This window comes from Budorcas taxicolor, chromosome 3 (assembly GCF_023091745.1).
Source record: "Budorcas taxicolor isolate Tak-1 chromosome 3, Takin1.1, whole genome shotgun sequence".
NCBI lineage: Eukaryota > Metazoa > Chordata > Mammalia > Artiodactyla > Bovidae > Budorcas > Budorcas taxicolor.
This window is the reverse complement of record NC_068912.1, coordinates 94,727,063-94,744,708: the sequence shown is the minus strand read 5'-3', so window position 1 is coordinate 94,744,708 and position 17,646 is coordinate 94,727,063. Positions and strand designations below refer to the sequence as shown.

The window sequence follows — 17,646 nt, the reverse complement described above, 5'->3', positions numbered from 1 at the left end:
CCTTTTTACCTTCTGACTTCCCGTAGGGTTTAGCCAATGGAAGGACAGAAGATGGAAGGAAAAAAAGAACCTCTGGGGGTATTTATTCCTCTTGTCCTCTCTCTGCTTTGATGAACTTGTAGCAGTGGCTGTGTCCTACAGCTGGTGTCCCTTGAGCCTGCTCGGAGTTACATTGTTTCCCTCCTTGTTCCTTCAGTCTTGGCGGGTGGTGAAGGCTTCCTGCTGTTCCTGATTCCTAGCATCCCTTGCTAGTTTACTTAACCCTGCCCTCATTTCTCTCCTAAAGAAAAGTTCAAGCACCCAATCTATTTATGTTTCCCACCCTTGCTCACTGCTGTTAATAATTTCCGCCTCCTCATCTTGGTCCAAATCAAAATGCTACCTCTGTGACACTTTTCCGATCCCCTTAACTTTCTCTTTTGAATTTCTTAGTACCTTTCTCATAAAGTTTATCATGCTTGAAGCAGTTATTTGTAGACAGATATTTATCTCCTACTACAGATTTGAAACTGTTAGGTGTTGCAGAGCCATTATTTGTAGTTAGATGTTTATCTCCTACTACAGATTTCAAGCTCTGTCTGCTTCATCCTGGCATGTCCAGAGCATCCAGCACAGTGTCATACTCATAAACATCCAGTGAATAAATCATTATTGTAATGCGGAATTCCAAACCCAGAGTAGTATGTATGAAACTGTGCTCATGAGACTTGGCATGAAAGAATGAAGTTTTAGAAGTTTGTTTTACTTGTTATCATCTGGTCTTGCTTCTTGAACTGCCTAGGTGGTGTCTTTCCTATCTAATTTCTCTTCTCTTAAAAACTTTCAATTATTCTTAAAAGTTGTCAGCATCCATACTTATAATAAATTGTTTAGAATAGTTAGATGTTATTTGTGATTTTTTTCATGAGTACTCTGATTTATAATCTGCAAGAACTTCTTTGATTGCTTTTTATGTTTAAATCCTAACAGGTTGACACTTTTCAGAATTCCTTAATTTACGAAAATTTTATTGAGCACTTGCTACAAACCAAGCACTAGCCTGGGGGATATAGTGGAGGATAAAAAGAGTCTTGTCCTGTCAGAGTCTATTCTGGTCATATTTTAGACCTTTTTGATTGATTTCTGACAACAGGGTAATCAGGGTAATTTTGTATTACACTTTTAACAGCCTTAGTGAAAACAACTTATTTCCTTCTGTTTGATGTTCACTGGCAGCTAAATCAGATATAAAAAAACTGCTTCGGCATATGTAATTTTAAAGGAATAATCACCAAACCAGTTACAGAATCTATTGTTTCCAATTCAGGGTAATTTTCGTTCTATTTTGTTTGCTTGTTTTGTGTGAGAGATAAGCCATTTAGCACTGATTGTCTGTTGGCCTGACTAGTTTATCATTTAACTTCCTGTAGTGGTTTTATTTCAGTTTGTTGTATTTTGCTATACAGAGTGATCAGTTTTGTTAAAGGAATATATTAGATTTTGTATAAACATTTCATAATCAAATTTCAACAAGTATTATGAATGATTATGAGACTTCTGTAGTTATTTGAAAACTTGAACTACTAAAGCATTCAGTTTTATGAATTCATGTATTTAATGTGAATTTTTCCTCATTATATGTAGAGCAGATTTCCAGGAGACTTTGTTAAACTTCCATTTTTGGTGGACCCTTGAAAATCATGAGAATTTGCTTTCCAAAATTCTGGGAAGCTCAGTGACAGGCAGTCATATGAGGTTGGAAAGGGGAAGAATGTATTTTTTGCATCCCATCCTAGTAAGCAATTCAGAGCTTATTTAAGATCCTGGAATGACTTAACCTATGACTTTTAATTTTCAGAAAGATATTGTCAGTAGCCTGACCAGCGATTAATGTGTGAAAAATAGTGTGGACTTATATAGTAGATATTTTCATTTTTTATGAGTTTACTTCTTTAGTGTTGACTCATGATCATGGAATTGGCAGGAAGGATGTGGGGAAAAAATTAGGTATTCTGCTTTGTTTTACTGGCCATTTTTCTTCTTAGCGTGTGTATGCCTGCATGGGGGCTAGTTTATACTTTACCTGTAAATAATGTTATAAATTTGTTATGCTTTATTTTATTTGGCTTGAAAAGATGTACCTGAGCAGCTTTAGTGTTACCAAGTTTACTCTCTCAAGAAATTTTAGGGTTTGATAATTTTAAAATAATAATGCTGATGATTTTGCAAGCTAAAAGTTATAAAATTTTTGAAACATATTTATAACCTGTACAGTTTCTGAATACTTTTTACATAAAGTTTTTGAATTTAAATACTTTTTAAAAATCAGGCATCATGAATGTATAAAGTAAAAATTAAGAAGTCTTTGTCTCAGATGCGCCTCTTTCTCAATCTCACTTCATAGGTGTAACATCTGCTTCTTGTGAGTTTTATTTCAGACCTGTGTGTATGTGAGAATAAAATAACTTTTCAAAAATATAACATCTTATTATTCATGTCTTTGTCTAGAATAAGGTAATCACTCAGCCAGTATTAATTGGCCTGAATTTTGATGTCTGTTTTATTTTTATAATTTGCTTTCTACGTTCAGAAGCTGTAAACTCATATTTCATTAAAATTTTTTTTAAAATAATTTGCTGCATTCTGAAATCTTGAGGCAATCTGTATGCCTCCCAGACATTTATATCTCTATAATGCTAGTTACAACCTTTGTAGAGAGGGAGAACATATAATTTATTGTCCCAACTGGAGCACTTGGAGAGTGAGGGAGGCTGCTGATAATTTTGTTCAGTCAACAAGCATAAAAAGAGACTCTTCCAGACAAACTGGGATAGTGGTCACCCTGTTTATAAACTCCAGGTTTTTGTGTGTTCTGTTTCCTTTGGCAATAAGTTTTCATATGACTTTATTGAATAAATTGAGAGAGTCATTTGGAAAGATAAGGTATCAGTGATTTAAATAAAGGAAAATGGTACAAACCCAAACCTTTCTTGTGCAGTTGTTTGAGTAATCAAATCACTTTATGCAATCAATATTAGTATTTTGTTCTGTAAGTCAAAATGTTACACAACAGTGGTGGTATTAGATGAAGAGAGATCATGAAGAGTAAGCAGTTGTGCTAAGAGTCACGATAAAGCTAAGGAATTTTGACAAAGGTGTATGTACCTGATTCCTATTTGACAAAGCAGCTCTTTTCTGTCCCAAATATATGAGCAATTTAGATTTGTTGTTGTGTTTGTTTTAAGAAAAGTTATTTTCTTTATAAATTAAAAGGTGATTTTATTTTTCAAAGAACTAATATATTTTCAAAATCTTTTCATTTTATGGAAAAGAGTGATTCTTTATATTGTTTGACTCTTTGTTACCAAGGTAATAATTGAGCACAATTTACCTTTTGTGGTTCAGGCATAATACCTGATACTTTTCTGAACATCTCATATGGAATTTTGTTTCTGATCTGTTTTCCAAGACTGTATTTTAGCACTGGTTTTGTCTATTTCTCATACTTTTTAAATTACTATTATCTGTTTTCTTCACAGTTCATCAGCTTATGTTTATTTTCCTCTTTTTCAAGGAATGTTAAATACAGTTTAAGTTATGCTTGTATCCTTTTCTCGATTATACTTCTCTATTAGAGTTGCATATGTTTTGTGTATGACCTAGTTGTTAATTTATTTTGTTTTTAATCCGTCAAATATTCATTGAGAAACTTTTCTGTATGATAGGCCTAGTTTAGGGTCTGGGAAACAGTGCTGAATCCTGGTTATTTTCAGCTCCACATTATGAAGAAGAAATAGAACACCAACTATTTTGTTACTTTATGTATATTCTTTCATCTCTCCAACAACCTTGAGAGGTTTATTTTTGTGTCCTTAGCCAGATCATGTAGGTAATTAGGGAATTCCAGATCCAGGATTTTAAAACTAGATAAGTCTGACTTTAAAGCTTGTGTTCATTTTGGGTACACTAGGCTCCTGCAGACATTTTTAGATTAAATTTTAGTCTAATATGCTATGAGTTCTTTTCAAATATCATTGTGATTTAATAGAAAAATGTAATGGGTTTGAAATCAAAGGACTGGGTTGAAATCTCAAATTAAAAACCCATCTGGATGATTTGGGTAAGCACTTATAAAATAGGGTTAGTATCTATCTATTTTACTATGTTATAGTAATGAAACAAGAAATGACGTACAGTAAAATATCTAGCCGGAAGATCTAGCACTCTGAAAAGACTTACTGTACTGTGCATCCCTGGTGAATCTGTGGGGCTAGTACTGTTTGTTTAAAACTATGGAAAAAGGCTTCACCGTTCAGGGCATTCTTGGGGCACCGAGCAGTTGTTGATAAAATAGCTATAACTATCATGTTGATAAAAGAGAACCTAATTTGGAATCTTAGACTATCAGAACATTGACTTAGATGGAAAATGCTGTTCTAAAGTTACATTGGAGGAAAGAATTTAATAATAGGCTCAATTTTATGGGTATTTTTGAATTGGAAATCTTTACTCCAAACAAATTAGTATATGAGTATTTTTTAGGGTTAAAAATTCATACTCTCAGAACTTCTCTATACCTCTAAATTCTGTTTTCCTTTAGCCGAAGAGGGTAAACCACAGAAATGGCAGATTATAAATGTTTCCAAATTTTTAATAAACCAAGGAAGGCACCGATTAGTATACCCCACATGAAATCTTGGTCTTGCTAATACTTCTGGTTTCTCTAATATACTTTTTTCATTATTAAAGCAACTTTTGAGTAACTTGGTAAGGAAACAAAGTGGTGTTATTTTTCCAAAAACTTAATTTGCTAATTTCTAAGGAACAGAAAAGCCATTAAAAATTTTGGCATAATTTTAAAATTTATTTATTTTTTAACTTGCCACTTGCTACTCATTTACCTATTGATACTTTTCCTCTGTACGGTTACAGATTTTTCTCTTATTATTCCTTTAATTAATTACTCATGTCACACGCACAGCATAGTAACTTTCTATTCTCTCTTTTCCTTACCTTTTTGGAAGATCAGTACCACACTTGCTTTTTTCCAGTCTTCTGGTATCTCTCCAGTTCTTGAATTTTCAAAAATAATTGTAAGTGATTCAATTGTAAGTATGCCCTATACTTCTTTCATTTGGCTGAAAGCGTTTCTGTGGTGCATGTCATCTCAAATTGCTAACTGTGAACATAAACTTTCCAAATACTCATATTTAATCAAAACAACATTTCTGCAAAGTTTTTATTATTTTATTTAAGGACTGTTATGCTGATTTTCCTTTAAAAATCACCTTTTGTCTGGATTTATGCCATTTGTTTTTCATTAGGTGTCTTGTTTTCTTTGGTGGTTTTCCTTTGTTAAATTTTTAAGCTGTTATTCCCTTTTACAGTTCGGCTACTGATCACTTATTTTGTTTTCTTGTTACTCTGAACTTTCCTATGAGACTCACATGGAATAATTTTGGTGTTTCTCGTTTCACAACATATTATATAAGAGAAAGCACTGAGCATAAGGTACTTCGTCCTTTAAGTTTTTGCTCTGAAATAAGATTTGATATGAAAATAATTACTCATTTGTGAATTTATTTTTACAGTGTCATTCAGTCATAGCCCTTCCTGTTCTGCATTATTCTTCTCAGTTCCCTAAATTACTCATAACTTTCTTATTTCCTGATTCTGACCTCAAGAAGACCTTAAACCACCTTTTCCCACCTTTACCTCCACTATTCATTACTCTTCCTCTATCGGCAGGAATTACTTTAAAAGCTTTTACTCTTTGCCTCAAAAATTGCCTCTTGTTCTATTTTACTAAGTGTCTCTCCAAAGCAGCTACATAAGAAGTACAGTTCCTGTGTACTTCAGAAAGTATTAAAGCCATCGTTTATAATACTCTTCTTTCTAATGGCATTGAAGTATTCAGTTATGTATATGTATAAAGTACAATGTTTAATGTCCCTATTAGAGTTATTAATAGAAATTTAATTTTGCTGATGTGTTAGAAGTACCTTCTGAGTAAAGTGATAATGTTCAACATAAATATTAGAAAGATAGTAGGGAGGTACTTAACATACAGTTTTGAGGCAGTTTAATATTCTTCTGTCATTTTAGATATTATTTTTGGAATTCCCCTTAAATTGGGCCAGATGTCTGCCTTTTTATATATGTATTTTTAATCTGGGCATGTAGATCTTGGTTGATAGAGAATTGTGTTACTGTTAACTTTATACATGTACTTTAGCTTTCTTTAATTAGCAAGTTAATCTTGAAGACTAGGGACTTTTTTTATTTTTTAACCACATTTGCCACATAAGTGGGTTTTTTTTCTTTACATAGATTATTTTATGGTTAGATTTAGGTATAATTTCTATTGAGTTTCTTCTAGTTTAGCTTATTTTATATTACAAACCATTTTGTCGCTATTTCTGTATAATAGTTTTATTTTAAACTTTAAATGAATTCATACAGAAATCATCTTTAGAACTATAGCTCATCAATGTGGTAAATTAAGGAGCAACCACCTCTTTTGGTCCTGACTGCCAAAAATGCAGTATAACCACTTACTACTGAAGGAAAAAAGAAAAGGAAAGAAAGACAAGAAAGGACTGAGGGAGTAGAAGGAGAAAGAAAATGCAAGGCAGGGGAGATGTAGGAAGCCGTGTGTGGAAAAGACTGGCATCATGGCATCAGCATTGCCGGAAGCTGCCATCAGTGCAACCACGATTGCTCAGCAGTGAGCTAGCCTGGAGTTGGGGGGTGGAGCGGCACAGTGCTGAATGAACGGTAGTTTCTGCCCTAGTGGAGTTTATAATCCTTCAGGGAAATCAGTCAAGTAAATATTTAGATATGATAAAATGTGATAAGTGTTAGATTAAAAGGCAAGTACAGAGTCTGTTTAAGTCCCAACCTGCTTGTTCCCAAGAGCTAAGATGTCACTGTAGGAAGTATGAAGTCATAGAGTTTTAAATGGTCTGCCTGTTCTGAGTTCTATTCAAAAGAAGACAGACCACTCTCGACATGGTAAAGGACTATATTCTATTTTTATGACCTTTTTAAAAACACAAGTCCATTAAAAAGGATATGAATAAGTGTAATACCTTATATTTTAAATGTTGAATGAAAAAAGGAATAAAGGGATTTTATGAAATCATTTATGTTAGAAGGTAATAAGTTCCTTTTCTCTTAAGATACTCAGACTAGACGACTTTTAAGAACATTATAAAAGTAACTGCTGTTGAGTGGGAGGTCAGACTACATGGCTTTAATTCTGTGTCCTGAATCACAGTATGTAGTGAAAACATATATTTTCCTCTAGCACATTATTCTTAAAAGATTTGAGAAAACAGCTTAATTACTAGCAATTGCTTGTCCACATTATTAAATCAATGTGTACATGTTATTTTATTTATTGCAGATGGGAAACTATATATGTAGATTTTATTTTAAGGTATACCAAAGATTTATGAATTTACTGTGCAAGAGCGTTTAGGCCAGTTCTGGGATTTTAGACTAATAACTATTGTTACACACTTCCCATTATACAGTGCATAGAGAAAAGTGGATTGTTGAGTAGATCTTTGACTCGGATATTACAATGTTGGGGGTTTTAAGGGTAAAGGAATGTTGTGGAAGACTGTCTAGGGAGAGGCAGGTCTGAGAAAAGAGCCACAGTGAGGTTCGCATGATTATATTAATAGTAAAATCAGAGAGTTGTTTTTAAGACTTAATGTAGGTAGCTTTCAGATCATAGTAATTTAAATCTGAGTTTTTCCATTTATTTATTGGGGGATTTTTAATCAAATAGTGATTTGTCTAGAAGATTATGTTAATTAGATTTTTTTAATATTTAGCAAGAATAATGTATTTAACTGATTTTAATGAGGTTCTATAGTTAAGTTATTGATAGTTATATTGCTTTTGAAACAAGAAGTAAGCCAAGCAGTCCTTCCTGTTTTCCTGTGGTGTAGTTACATTGAAGGGAATCACTCTCTACTTTCTCAGTACAATACTGTAGTATCTCTGGAATGTGACAGATTTATCCTTTCTTTCCCACATCTTTTATTATCATATTCTACATAGGAAGGAAGTGTTTCTTAAACAGTGTCTTTGGGGTTATCTTTAAAAATGAAGGTGTTTACAATTTTATAAATATATCTGGATTTTACATACATTGCTTATTATTTTTCTTTCTTAAACTCTGTTTTTACATGACATCTCTTATTTTCAGTACTCATTTCAAATAGTTGCTTAGTGTGTATGTAAAAAAAAAAAAGGCAGTTTTTGTTGCCTTTGAATTTGAAAAAGAAAATGAATTACAAGATTAGTTGTTTTTCCCATGATCTTAATAAGAGTTAGGTTTTTAATGCTTTGTTTACGAATTTAAATTTTAGTTTGGGAAGAACAGCAGTAGTAACAGTAGTTATTGATAGTAATTATAGTCTTTAGTGGATGTCATGGCTGCCACATTAATAATAGTAGGAGGAGGAGCCTATATTTGGCAGGTAAGAAAATAGCTTAGAGAAACACAGTATCTTGTTAGTGGCTGAGCTGTAACTAGAAACCAGGTTTGCCAACCCATTGTTGTTTCCACAATGCTATACTGTGTCAGTCTGATGTTTGAGATCATGGCGGAGAAAATGCTTTGCTAATGACAGTGTTAGGCAATGATGCGATGAGGTGTTGGGTTAATATAAAATGAACTCTGGCCTCAACTGACTAAAATTGAGACTGTGAAATGATAAGCAGTTTTTTGGCAAAAGGGAGGGGAACAAAAAACAGTTGAAGGTCAAGTATGTTATATTGGAGCACTTTTAGTGCAGAGTTTTGTGGTTGGGTTGGGATTGTGACTTTATTGGTTCCTGACCCTTATTTCCCTGTTTAACTGCATGACTTCTAGTCATACAAATATGGCAAGATGATAGCCTTTTTTGATCTCAGACTGTTTTGTCTTTTACAACCAAGATTAATGTATTTTTCAGTCAAAGATGATTAACTCAAAACTTTCTTTTGAGTAGAATTAAAGCATAGGAATCTTATACTCTTGGAGCTTAAAATTTTTAGTGTACAAAAAGTAGGACATGCACATTCTGGATTGTAAAACTGAGAAATAAGTGGGCCTTCTAAATAAATAAACATTTAAACTATGTCGCGAGTGTAGTGTTCATGCCAAGGGAGAAAAATGAGTAGGGAACAGAAGACAGAAGTGTTGTCACTTTCACTTAGGGAGGGCCCTCTTAGAAGAGGTGAGAATTTTGAGTTTTCCTTCTTTTTTTAAATAAGGGAGGAGGAGGAGGAAAACATCTGATCTAATGGGGGTAATTTAGGGAACAGGAGAACAATGAGAATATAAAGTTGAGATTAGGGGACTAGAGGATTGAACTGAACAAAAAATAGGGGGGAAATAGGATAATCTAGGTTGTTTTGTGCATGTTCCTTTAGCTAAATTATTGTTGCTCTGGAACCCAGTATGGGGCTTTTGGGAGAGAAGAAAATTATTCTGAAAAAGCAGGATAAATCCTAATTTGAACAGCAGCACATATAATTGATGAGAAAGGAATAGTGCTAGAAGTTCATGAAGGAGATTGATGTACCAACTATTCCTGGAGAATTTAGATAATTTAAATAGACCTATTATTTATGTAAAAGACTATTTTTAATTTAGAAAAGTGAAGTGTCAACGTATGAAGGATGATCTTTTGTACTATTAGATGTTGCTGGAATTTATTGCAATTTTTTTTTCCCCTCTAGGGTTTGGATTCAGGATTTGTTCCTAGTGTCCAGGACTTTGATAAGAAACTTACAGAGGCTGATGCATACCTACAAATCTTGATAGAACAGTTGAAGGTATGGTATTCGATTATATATTGAATTGATACAAAGTAGTAAATGTTCCAGAGCTTGATTTTGAGTAAAACAGTTACTTAATGTTACCGACTCCATGGACATGAGTTTGAGCAAGTTCCAGGAGTTGGTGATGGACAGGGAAGCCTGGTGTTCATGGGGTCGCACAGAGTCGGACACGACTGAGTAACTGAACTGAATGTTACTTGACAATGCTTACTAATCCTTCAGCAATTTTTAAAACTAACCTAAACATAATTAGAAGGAAATAAAACAAGGTTAGTTTCATATTTTGTTTAAAAGTTCTCTGAAACTGGTAAATTTTAAGTGGTTTAGTTTCTAAGGCATTTTTTTATTTGGGTGAGTTAGGATTTTGGAAGAGTTTATTCCTTTACATCCTTTATCATAACTAAAATTGTCTCCTTCAATTCCCACTTTAAAATTAATTACTAGCAAAGGTCCTGGAAAGAAAAAGAAATGTTGATAAACTTGAAAGGCAAGGCAGAAAAAAACAGGTTCAAACTGACATTTCAAGTTCTTAAAGTCATATATTTTCTTTTGCTTTGTAATGCTACCAGAGTAATTGATCTTGACTGTTTAAGATAGTTCAGTAGAATTTGACTTGATAACAATACCTTGGAAAAATACATGTTATCTTGTATTTTAAGAAACATTATACTTTTAATCCATGTATAAACCATCCCTGGAAGAGATATGGTTGTTTTTCTTGGTTGAGTAAACATATACAATGTAGTAAAGCAGCTTGATACTATAATCTTTTCTTTTTTTAATCCTGTAGCTTTTTGATGACAAACTTCAAAACTGCAAAGATGATGAACAGAGAAAGGTAACTTCCATAATCATGATTTTGACTTTAAAAATTTTTAAACAAGGAGCCTTTTGGAGAAGTAATAGAAGGACCTCAGTGTTTTGACTACTTTACTGTTGACCTCTTACAATGTGCCATATAGGTTTTAAGGGGAGTTTTTTGGTGCATTTCTGGTGTGGTTTCATAATTGAACAAAAGAATAACTGAAATTTTTATTATGATACCCTTTTTGTAAGTACCACCTTCCTAGGAATAAGTTCTTTCTGTTGAGGGATCATATGTTGAAGGTAGAAATTTATTAGATTTACATGTGGTCACTTCAGATATTAATAAGGCAACTGGTAAAATTTTCAAAATAAACCAGAAGCCACAGATGAGGACACAAAATGAATGTTGCTTTAATGATAGTTCCTCCCTTTGGGTTTCTGACAACCACTTTGTAGTTTGAATATTATTTTTTCAATTAATGTTTTCTTTTTCCTTGACTAGATTTCCTGATGCACCATCATTTATGTTTTTGCATTTCAGTTAACCATAGCCTTGCATTTGGCTCTTTTATACTTGGTAATAGTAGTGAGTCATGTTTAGCTCACCTTCTTAGTTTTGGAATTTAGTTTCATGTCATTTTTAAGCAGCTTTGCAAAGTTTAAAGTGATTCTAAAATAAGCATTTTAAAATCACATAATGTATCCTATAGAAAAGACAAAACTTGCTTTCAAGTAAGGAGTAAGAATGTTTTATATTATTCTTACAAATCTTGAATTGACTCACATGAATTTTATTTGAGGATGTAGTCCATAAAGTGTCTGAATTTTTTATTTAAATGTTTGATTTAAATTAAGAAGTACAACTAAAAGCACTCTGCAACCTGCCTGAACTCACTTAGATAATGAGTACATTTTTAGTAAAATTCTTTAAATGACTAACCAGTAAAAAAAAAAGCAATGATATCTCCTTGTGTTTCTGACAATTTATTTAAACTTATCTTTTGCAGAAAATTGAAACCCTCAAAGAGACAACAAATGTAAGTTATGTTTGATTAACTCTGGCTTTGCATTAGAAAGTGCTTTAAAATGTTTCTGTTTTAAGCTGCTACTATTAATAAGAGCAATTGAGGTTTTAATTTTTATGAATTTTTACAAGAGTTTAAGAATTGTGTTATTTTCTAAAGGAATTTAAATGAATAGAATAATCCCTTTAATTGAATTGACTTCAGATGCCATTTTATGTTTCTGGTCTTGTCTTTTTGAGATCCTTGTATAAAAGGTGTTCAGTTCAATTCAGTCACTCAGTCGTGTCCGACTCTTTGCGACCCCATGAATTGCAGCACGCCAGGCCTCCCTGTCCGTCACCAACACCCAGAGTTCACTCAGACGCACGTCCATCGAGTCAGTGAGGCCATCCAGCCATCTCATCCTCTGTCGGCCCCTTCTCCTCCTGCCCCCAATCCCTCCCAGCATCAGAGTCTTTTCCAGTGAGTCAACTCTTCGCATGAGGTGGCCAAAGTACTGGAGTTTCAGCTTCAGCATCATTCCCTCCAAAGAAATCCCAGGGCTGATCTCCTTCAGCATGGACTGGTTGGATCTCCTTGCAGTCCAAGGGACTCTCAAGAGTCTTCTCCAGCACCACACACAATGTATATTTGAGTTTTCTGATATACTGGCCTTCTGACGTTATGTACTAGACTGCTAATAAAACTTCTATTTTGATAAAAGCATTTTAGATACAAAAATAGTAGTATTGTAGGTTCACCAATATTTTCATAGGATCCTTTATTCTCCATAATTCCATGAAACTCTTGAGTAGACATTTTGAGAATTTACATTGAGATAGCCTGCTGTTAATCTAAGAATTTGGAAATTAATCAGATTCATATCCTGTTGTTAGAAACGTTAAAAAACCCTTTAGATGTTATTCAGAATCGTCTGGTCCATAGTCAGATGCATTATCCATTACACCACCAGTCCCATACTTAGATGTTATTCAGTGTAAATTAACAATTTTTTGGCATTCCCAAATGATTCATAGAATTGCTAATAATAATTTCATTTGACACTGTCAGCATATTCCCTGGTGTCTCAGACAGTGAAGAATCTGCCTGCAATACAGGAGACCTATGTTGGATCCCTGAGTCTGTCCAGAAGATCCCCTGGAGAAGGAAACAGCAACCCACTCCAGTATTCTTCCCTAGAGAATCCCATGGCTAGAGGGTCGCAAAGAGTTAGACGGGGACACACACACACACATATATTAGAACCCACTCGAAATCTAGAGAGGGTATTTCTTATGTAGAGAAGACTTAAAGTCCTGTGTATTTGAACTGATTTTTATATTTTAAGCTTTAACATTACATGGCCATTTTATTGGGGGCAAGATCCTAAAATCAGTATTTTGTTTTTGTAGAGCATGGTAGAATCAATTAAACACTGCATTGTGTTGCTGCAGATCGCTAAAGTAAGTAAATTTTATTTTTGATTATTTTCATTTAATGGGATTTAAATGTAATGGCATTTTTCTCTCGTAACCAAAATACTCAGTTTTGAAATATAGTACCTTTCTAAAGTAAATTTAAGTTCTATTTTGGGGTTCCTGTTACTGTTGAAAAACTGTTGTGTTTGGATGTTACTTGCTAACCTGTGCCTGTTTTTGATGAAGTCATTTGTGATGGTGGCTGGGAAGGAAGGGAGCACATTTGAATGACTCACCCTTTCCATTATCACTGCTTGAAACACAGACATATTTTGCAAAATCTTTCACAAAAAAGACTTTCTTAGGAAAAAAGGAATTGAATTTTAGCAGAGTTATTTTGTTCATCCATAATGAAGAGTATAATGGAGATAAAATTGTTTTTTTACACATTTTTTTCTAGTACTGAATTACATTAATAAACTGCTATTCTTTATTCATAGAGTAAATATTTTTGGCTATTGTGATTGGTTAACAAGTTCATGGATATTGCCTGCTTTTCTAAAAAAATTTGGTGTATTCAACCTAAAAATGTACTTGATTGCATATTTTGAGAAATAAAAATTTTAGTATTTGAAAATAAGTATTAAAAAATACACTCTTTTTTTTACCATTGACTGCACCTCTGTATTTCTAGCCAGTGGCTAAAAGCAGGTGGGCAGTAAATTCAGCAACCAGGTTTGGAAATGTTTAATTATTTGGTCTATTTTACGTATTCAGTTGTATATACTTGTTTGCCTAATAACACTATTTTCCTAGCATTGTTAATGACACAACAGTATAGAAAAATGCATTTCTGCTTAGATGGTATGGCTATTAAGCTTGTAAGTGTAGGGGTGAGGGGAAGTATTTTCTTTTGAGGCTATTAAAGTGTCAAAACTTAAGGACTCGTGTTCATTTTCTAGGTATTTTTGATGACTATGCCTGATTTTCTATATATGTTTCTAAATTTCCCATCTGTTTTTGTTGATCAGAATGTATTCTAAAGGGAAAATAGGGTTGGAGGCATAAGGGGGGTAAGGTTTTTATTTTGTGTTTTCTTTATTGTGAAATTACATGCGTGGATTAGGGCACCTACAATTAACCAAAAGCTTATATACAGATAACCAGTAAAAAACGTTAAGCTCAGTGTGAGTAGATAGGTATTATAGGGAATGCCTTCTCTAGAAAATTGAGGGAGAACTGATAGTGTTTAGACTATTGGATCATCTCTGCAAATCATGGAATTCTCCAGGCAAGAATACTGGAGTAGGTTGCCATTCCCTTCTCCAGGGTATCTTCCTGACCGAGGGATCAAACCTGGGTCTTCTTCATGGCCGGCAGATTCTTTACAGTCTGAGTCACCAGGGAAGCCCATTCAGTACTTTATGTAAAACAGAGCAGCCTAGCCTCTTTCAGTAGTTCACCATTTAGCTACCCAAGAAGAACATTTTTGATGCTCTATCTTTTGAGTAAGTTACAATTCAAATTAGAAAAACTTTAGTCTAGAAATTTGTACAGTTAAGTCAGTACTTGCTACCTGTTTGTTTTAGCCCAGCTTAATGGACCTGTATTTCAGTTTAGAGTGGATAACATGGATCAAATAAATGGAGTTTGGCTTTTTAATTTTTCCCAGAAAGAATTTCACTGTTCAAGCTTTTTATGTACAGATATATCCCTCAAATTATTTATGTACTCTATGTGAACTCTGTATTTTTAAACAATTTAAGTGTAAATCAGGCCATGTCACTTGCCTGCTCAAATCCTCTTAATGGTTTCCCACTTCCCTGGAATGGAATCTAAATGACTTACCATAACTTAATGGCGTACCAGTCCATTCTGAAGATCAGTCCTGGGATTTCTTTGGAGGGAATGATGCTAAAGCTGAAACTCTAGTACTTTGGCCACCTCATGCGAAGAGTTGACTCATTGGAAAAGACTCTGATGCTGGGAGGGGTAGGGGGCAGGAAGAGAAGGGGACAACAGAGGATAAGATGGCTGGATGGCATCACTGACTCGATGGACGTGAGTCTGAGTGAACTCCAGAAGTTGGCAATGGGCAGGGAGGCCTGGCGTGCTGCGATTCATGGGGTCGCAAAGAGTCGGACACGACTGAGTGACTGAATTGAACTGAATGGCATTTGAGCCATCACTACTCCCTCACTTCATCTTGCTTGATTACACTGTTCTAACAACATTGGCCTGTTTTCTTTTTCTCAGGCCAAGCATTTTCTGCTTCAGGGATTTGTATTTGCTTTCCCCTCTGCCTAGAAGGCATTTCTTCCAGACTTTGGGATTTACTCCCTTACTTTTTTTCAAATTTCCACCCTCATGAACTCTCTTTGGAGAGACCTTACTGACCACTCTATCTAAAATAATCTTACCCTCCCATTAGTTTCCTTTTTCTTCTTGGCCTTGCATCATTAGCCATATTTACATGGTATCTTGTTTATTGTCCGTCTACACCTGACTATAATCTCCTTGAATACTTTGTCTTATCTACTACTTGTATTAGAATGCTTGCACTGCCATAACAAAAACACCACAGACCGGGTGACTTCAACAGCAGAAATATATTTTCTTCAGTTTTGAAGGCTAGAAGTCCAAGATCAAGGTTCCTATGGATATAGTTTCTGGCGAGGACTCTTCCTGGTTTGTAGGCAGCCACCCTCTCACTGTGTCCTTACATGACCTTCCCTTGGTGTGTACACACTGAAAGTGAGCATGAATGAGAACGCTCATGTCTCTTCTTAAGAGGACACTTAATGGATTGGGGCCCCATCCTTAAGACCTTATTTAACGTTAATTTACTTCCCTTATTCCAAATACAGCCCCACTGGGGTTAGGGTTTCATTGTTTGAATTAGGGGATGATGCATAGGCATTTACTCCATAACAGCGATGTATCCTCAGTGTCTAGAACATTGCCTGCCACGTAGCAGGGTAGTTGAGAATTTTGAATGCATTTTTTTTAATACATAATTTGTAATAGTTCATGGTTTAGTATTTCCACTATATGTATGATTTTTTAGTTAGCCATGTGACTCATCCTTGTAAATTAATTTTGGCTAATCAGTCAATCTATGATTAAGATACTAGTTTTTAACTAATAATGAGAGGCAGCATTACATTATATTTAAGAGCATGGACTTCAGAGCCAGACTGTCTGAGTTTGCATCTTTGCTCCACCATTTGAGCAAGTATATTTACCCTCTTTGCTTTGGTTTTCTCCTATATAAAATGGGATAATAATAGTATCTGTACTGTTACTGGTAGTGTGAAACTTAAATGAATTAGTGTTTGTAGTGCTCTTAGTGCCATTGCCTTCTCTGGTACCAAGCATTAATTAGTCCTAAATAATTGGTAAGTTTGGAAAAAAAAAACAAAAACCTCTCTAGGAGGGCATAAATTTTAAAGCTGCCAAATGGCATGTTGGTATAATTTTGAGAACTGATGGGAATATAAATTGTTATAGTTACTTTGGGGGATTATTCTGCCCTGGTGGGTTAATAAAATTTTGGAATCAGCTACTCTGGAAAAGATACTTTCATCTGAGACTCCAAATAGACATGGCCAAAAAAAGAATATAGATAATTTGGTACCTTCCTTGTTTGGGGTTGAATTAGTATGCAGAGATTGGGTTTTAATCTTCTTCCAGTTTTCTGAGTCTTTCCTTTTAATTCTCATTCCCTAAAGCTTCCCACCTGCCTGAATGATTAGTGCATTGATTCCCAAACTTTGCTGCACGTTAGAACCACCAGGGGGGCCTTTAACACTTCTGATGCATGATTCCTATTCCCAGACATTCTTGTAGTTGCTGTGGTGTGTCAATCTAGGCACTGGATTTTGCAGCTCCCAGCTTGATTCTAATGTGTAGCAAAGTTTGGGCATTCCTTGGTTATTGGGATTTTCAGGTAAGTTGTGTTAGCTTATATAACTTCATTCTTCCTTTGAACCATAGGTAGAGACAGCAGTGTTCCATTCATGGGGAACTGCAGAGGAAGTAAGGAGTGAGGGGAGGGAGCAGCGTGAAGATAATCTGGGAGACCCCTAAAGCAGAGGGCTTGACCAGTTCATCAAGATTAGGTGATATGACCAGAAGTCACAACTCACACAAGCAAGGGAAATTAATAATGTATTTTATTTAACTCATTATATCCAAAATAATATCATTTCAACATGTAATCAATATAAAAATTCATTCACTAATGAAATATTTCATTTACCCTCTCCTCCTCCCTTAGCACTAAGTCATTACTATCCTGGGTATGTTTTATACTTTGAACTAGCCACATTCAGCTGCTGAATAGCTACATGTGACTAGTGGCTTCCAGACTGGACTTCACAACTCTAGATTATAATTTTAGAACTGAGTTGTCTGACCATGTCATGTGCTGTGTGCTCAGTGATGTCTGATGCTGCGACCTCGTGGACTGTAGCCTGCCAGGCTCCTCTGTCCATGGAATTTTCCAGACAAGAATACTGGAGTGGGTTGCCATTTCGTACTCTAGGGGATCTTCCCAACCCAGGGATCAAACCCACGTCTCTTGCATCTCCTGC

At 34.7% G+C, this 17,646-nt stretch overlaps 1 protein-coding gene across 3 annotated transcripts in view; it reads left to right on the top strand.

Moving 5' to 3' along the window:
* Window positions 1-17,646, top strand: part of OSBPL9 (oxysterol binding protein like 9) — a 273,396-nt gene that overhangs the window by 221,830 nt on the left and 33,920 nt on the right. For 2 of the 3 annotated variants that reach the window (XM_052638144.1, XM_052638142.1), the window contains exons 5-9: window positions 5,004-5,072; window positions 9,721-9,816; window positions 10,613-10,660; window positions 11,637-11,666; window positions 13,046-13,096. In XM_052638144.1, the coding sequence (XP_052494104.1) occupies window positions 5,004-5,072; window positions 9,721-9,816; window positions 10,613-10,660; window positions 11,637-11,666; window positions 13,046-13,096 (294 nt within the window). The remainder of the gene's footprint in view (window positions 1-5,003; window positions 5,073-9,720; window positions 9,817-10,612; window positions 10,661-11,636; window positions 11,667-13,045; window positions 13,097-17,646) is intronic. The other variant, XM_052638143.1, reaches the window with a different exon arrangement.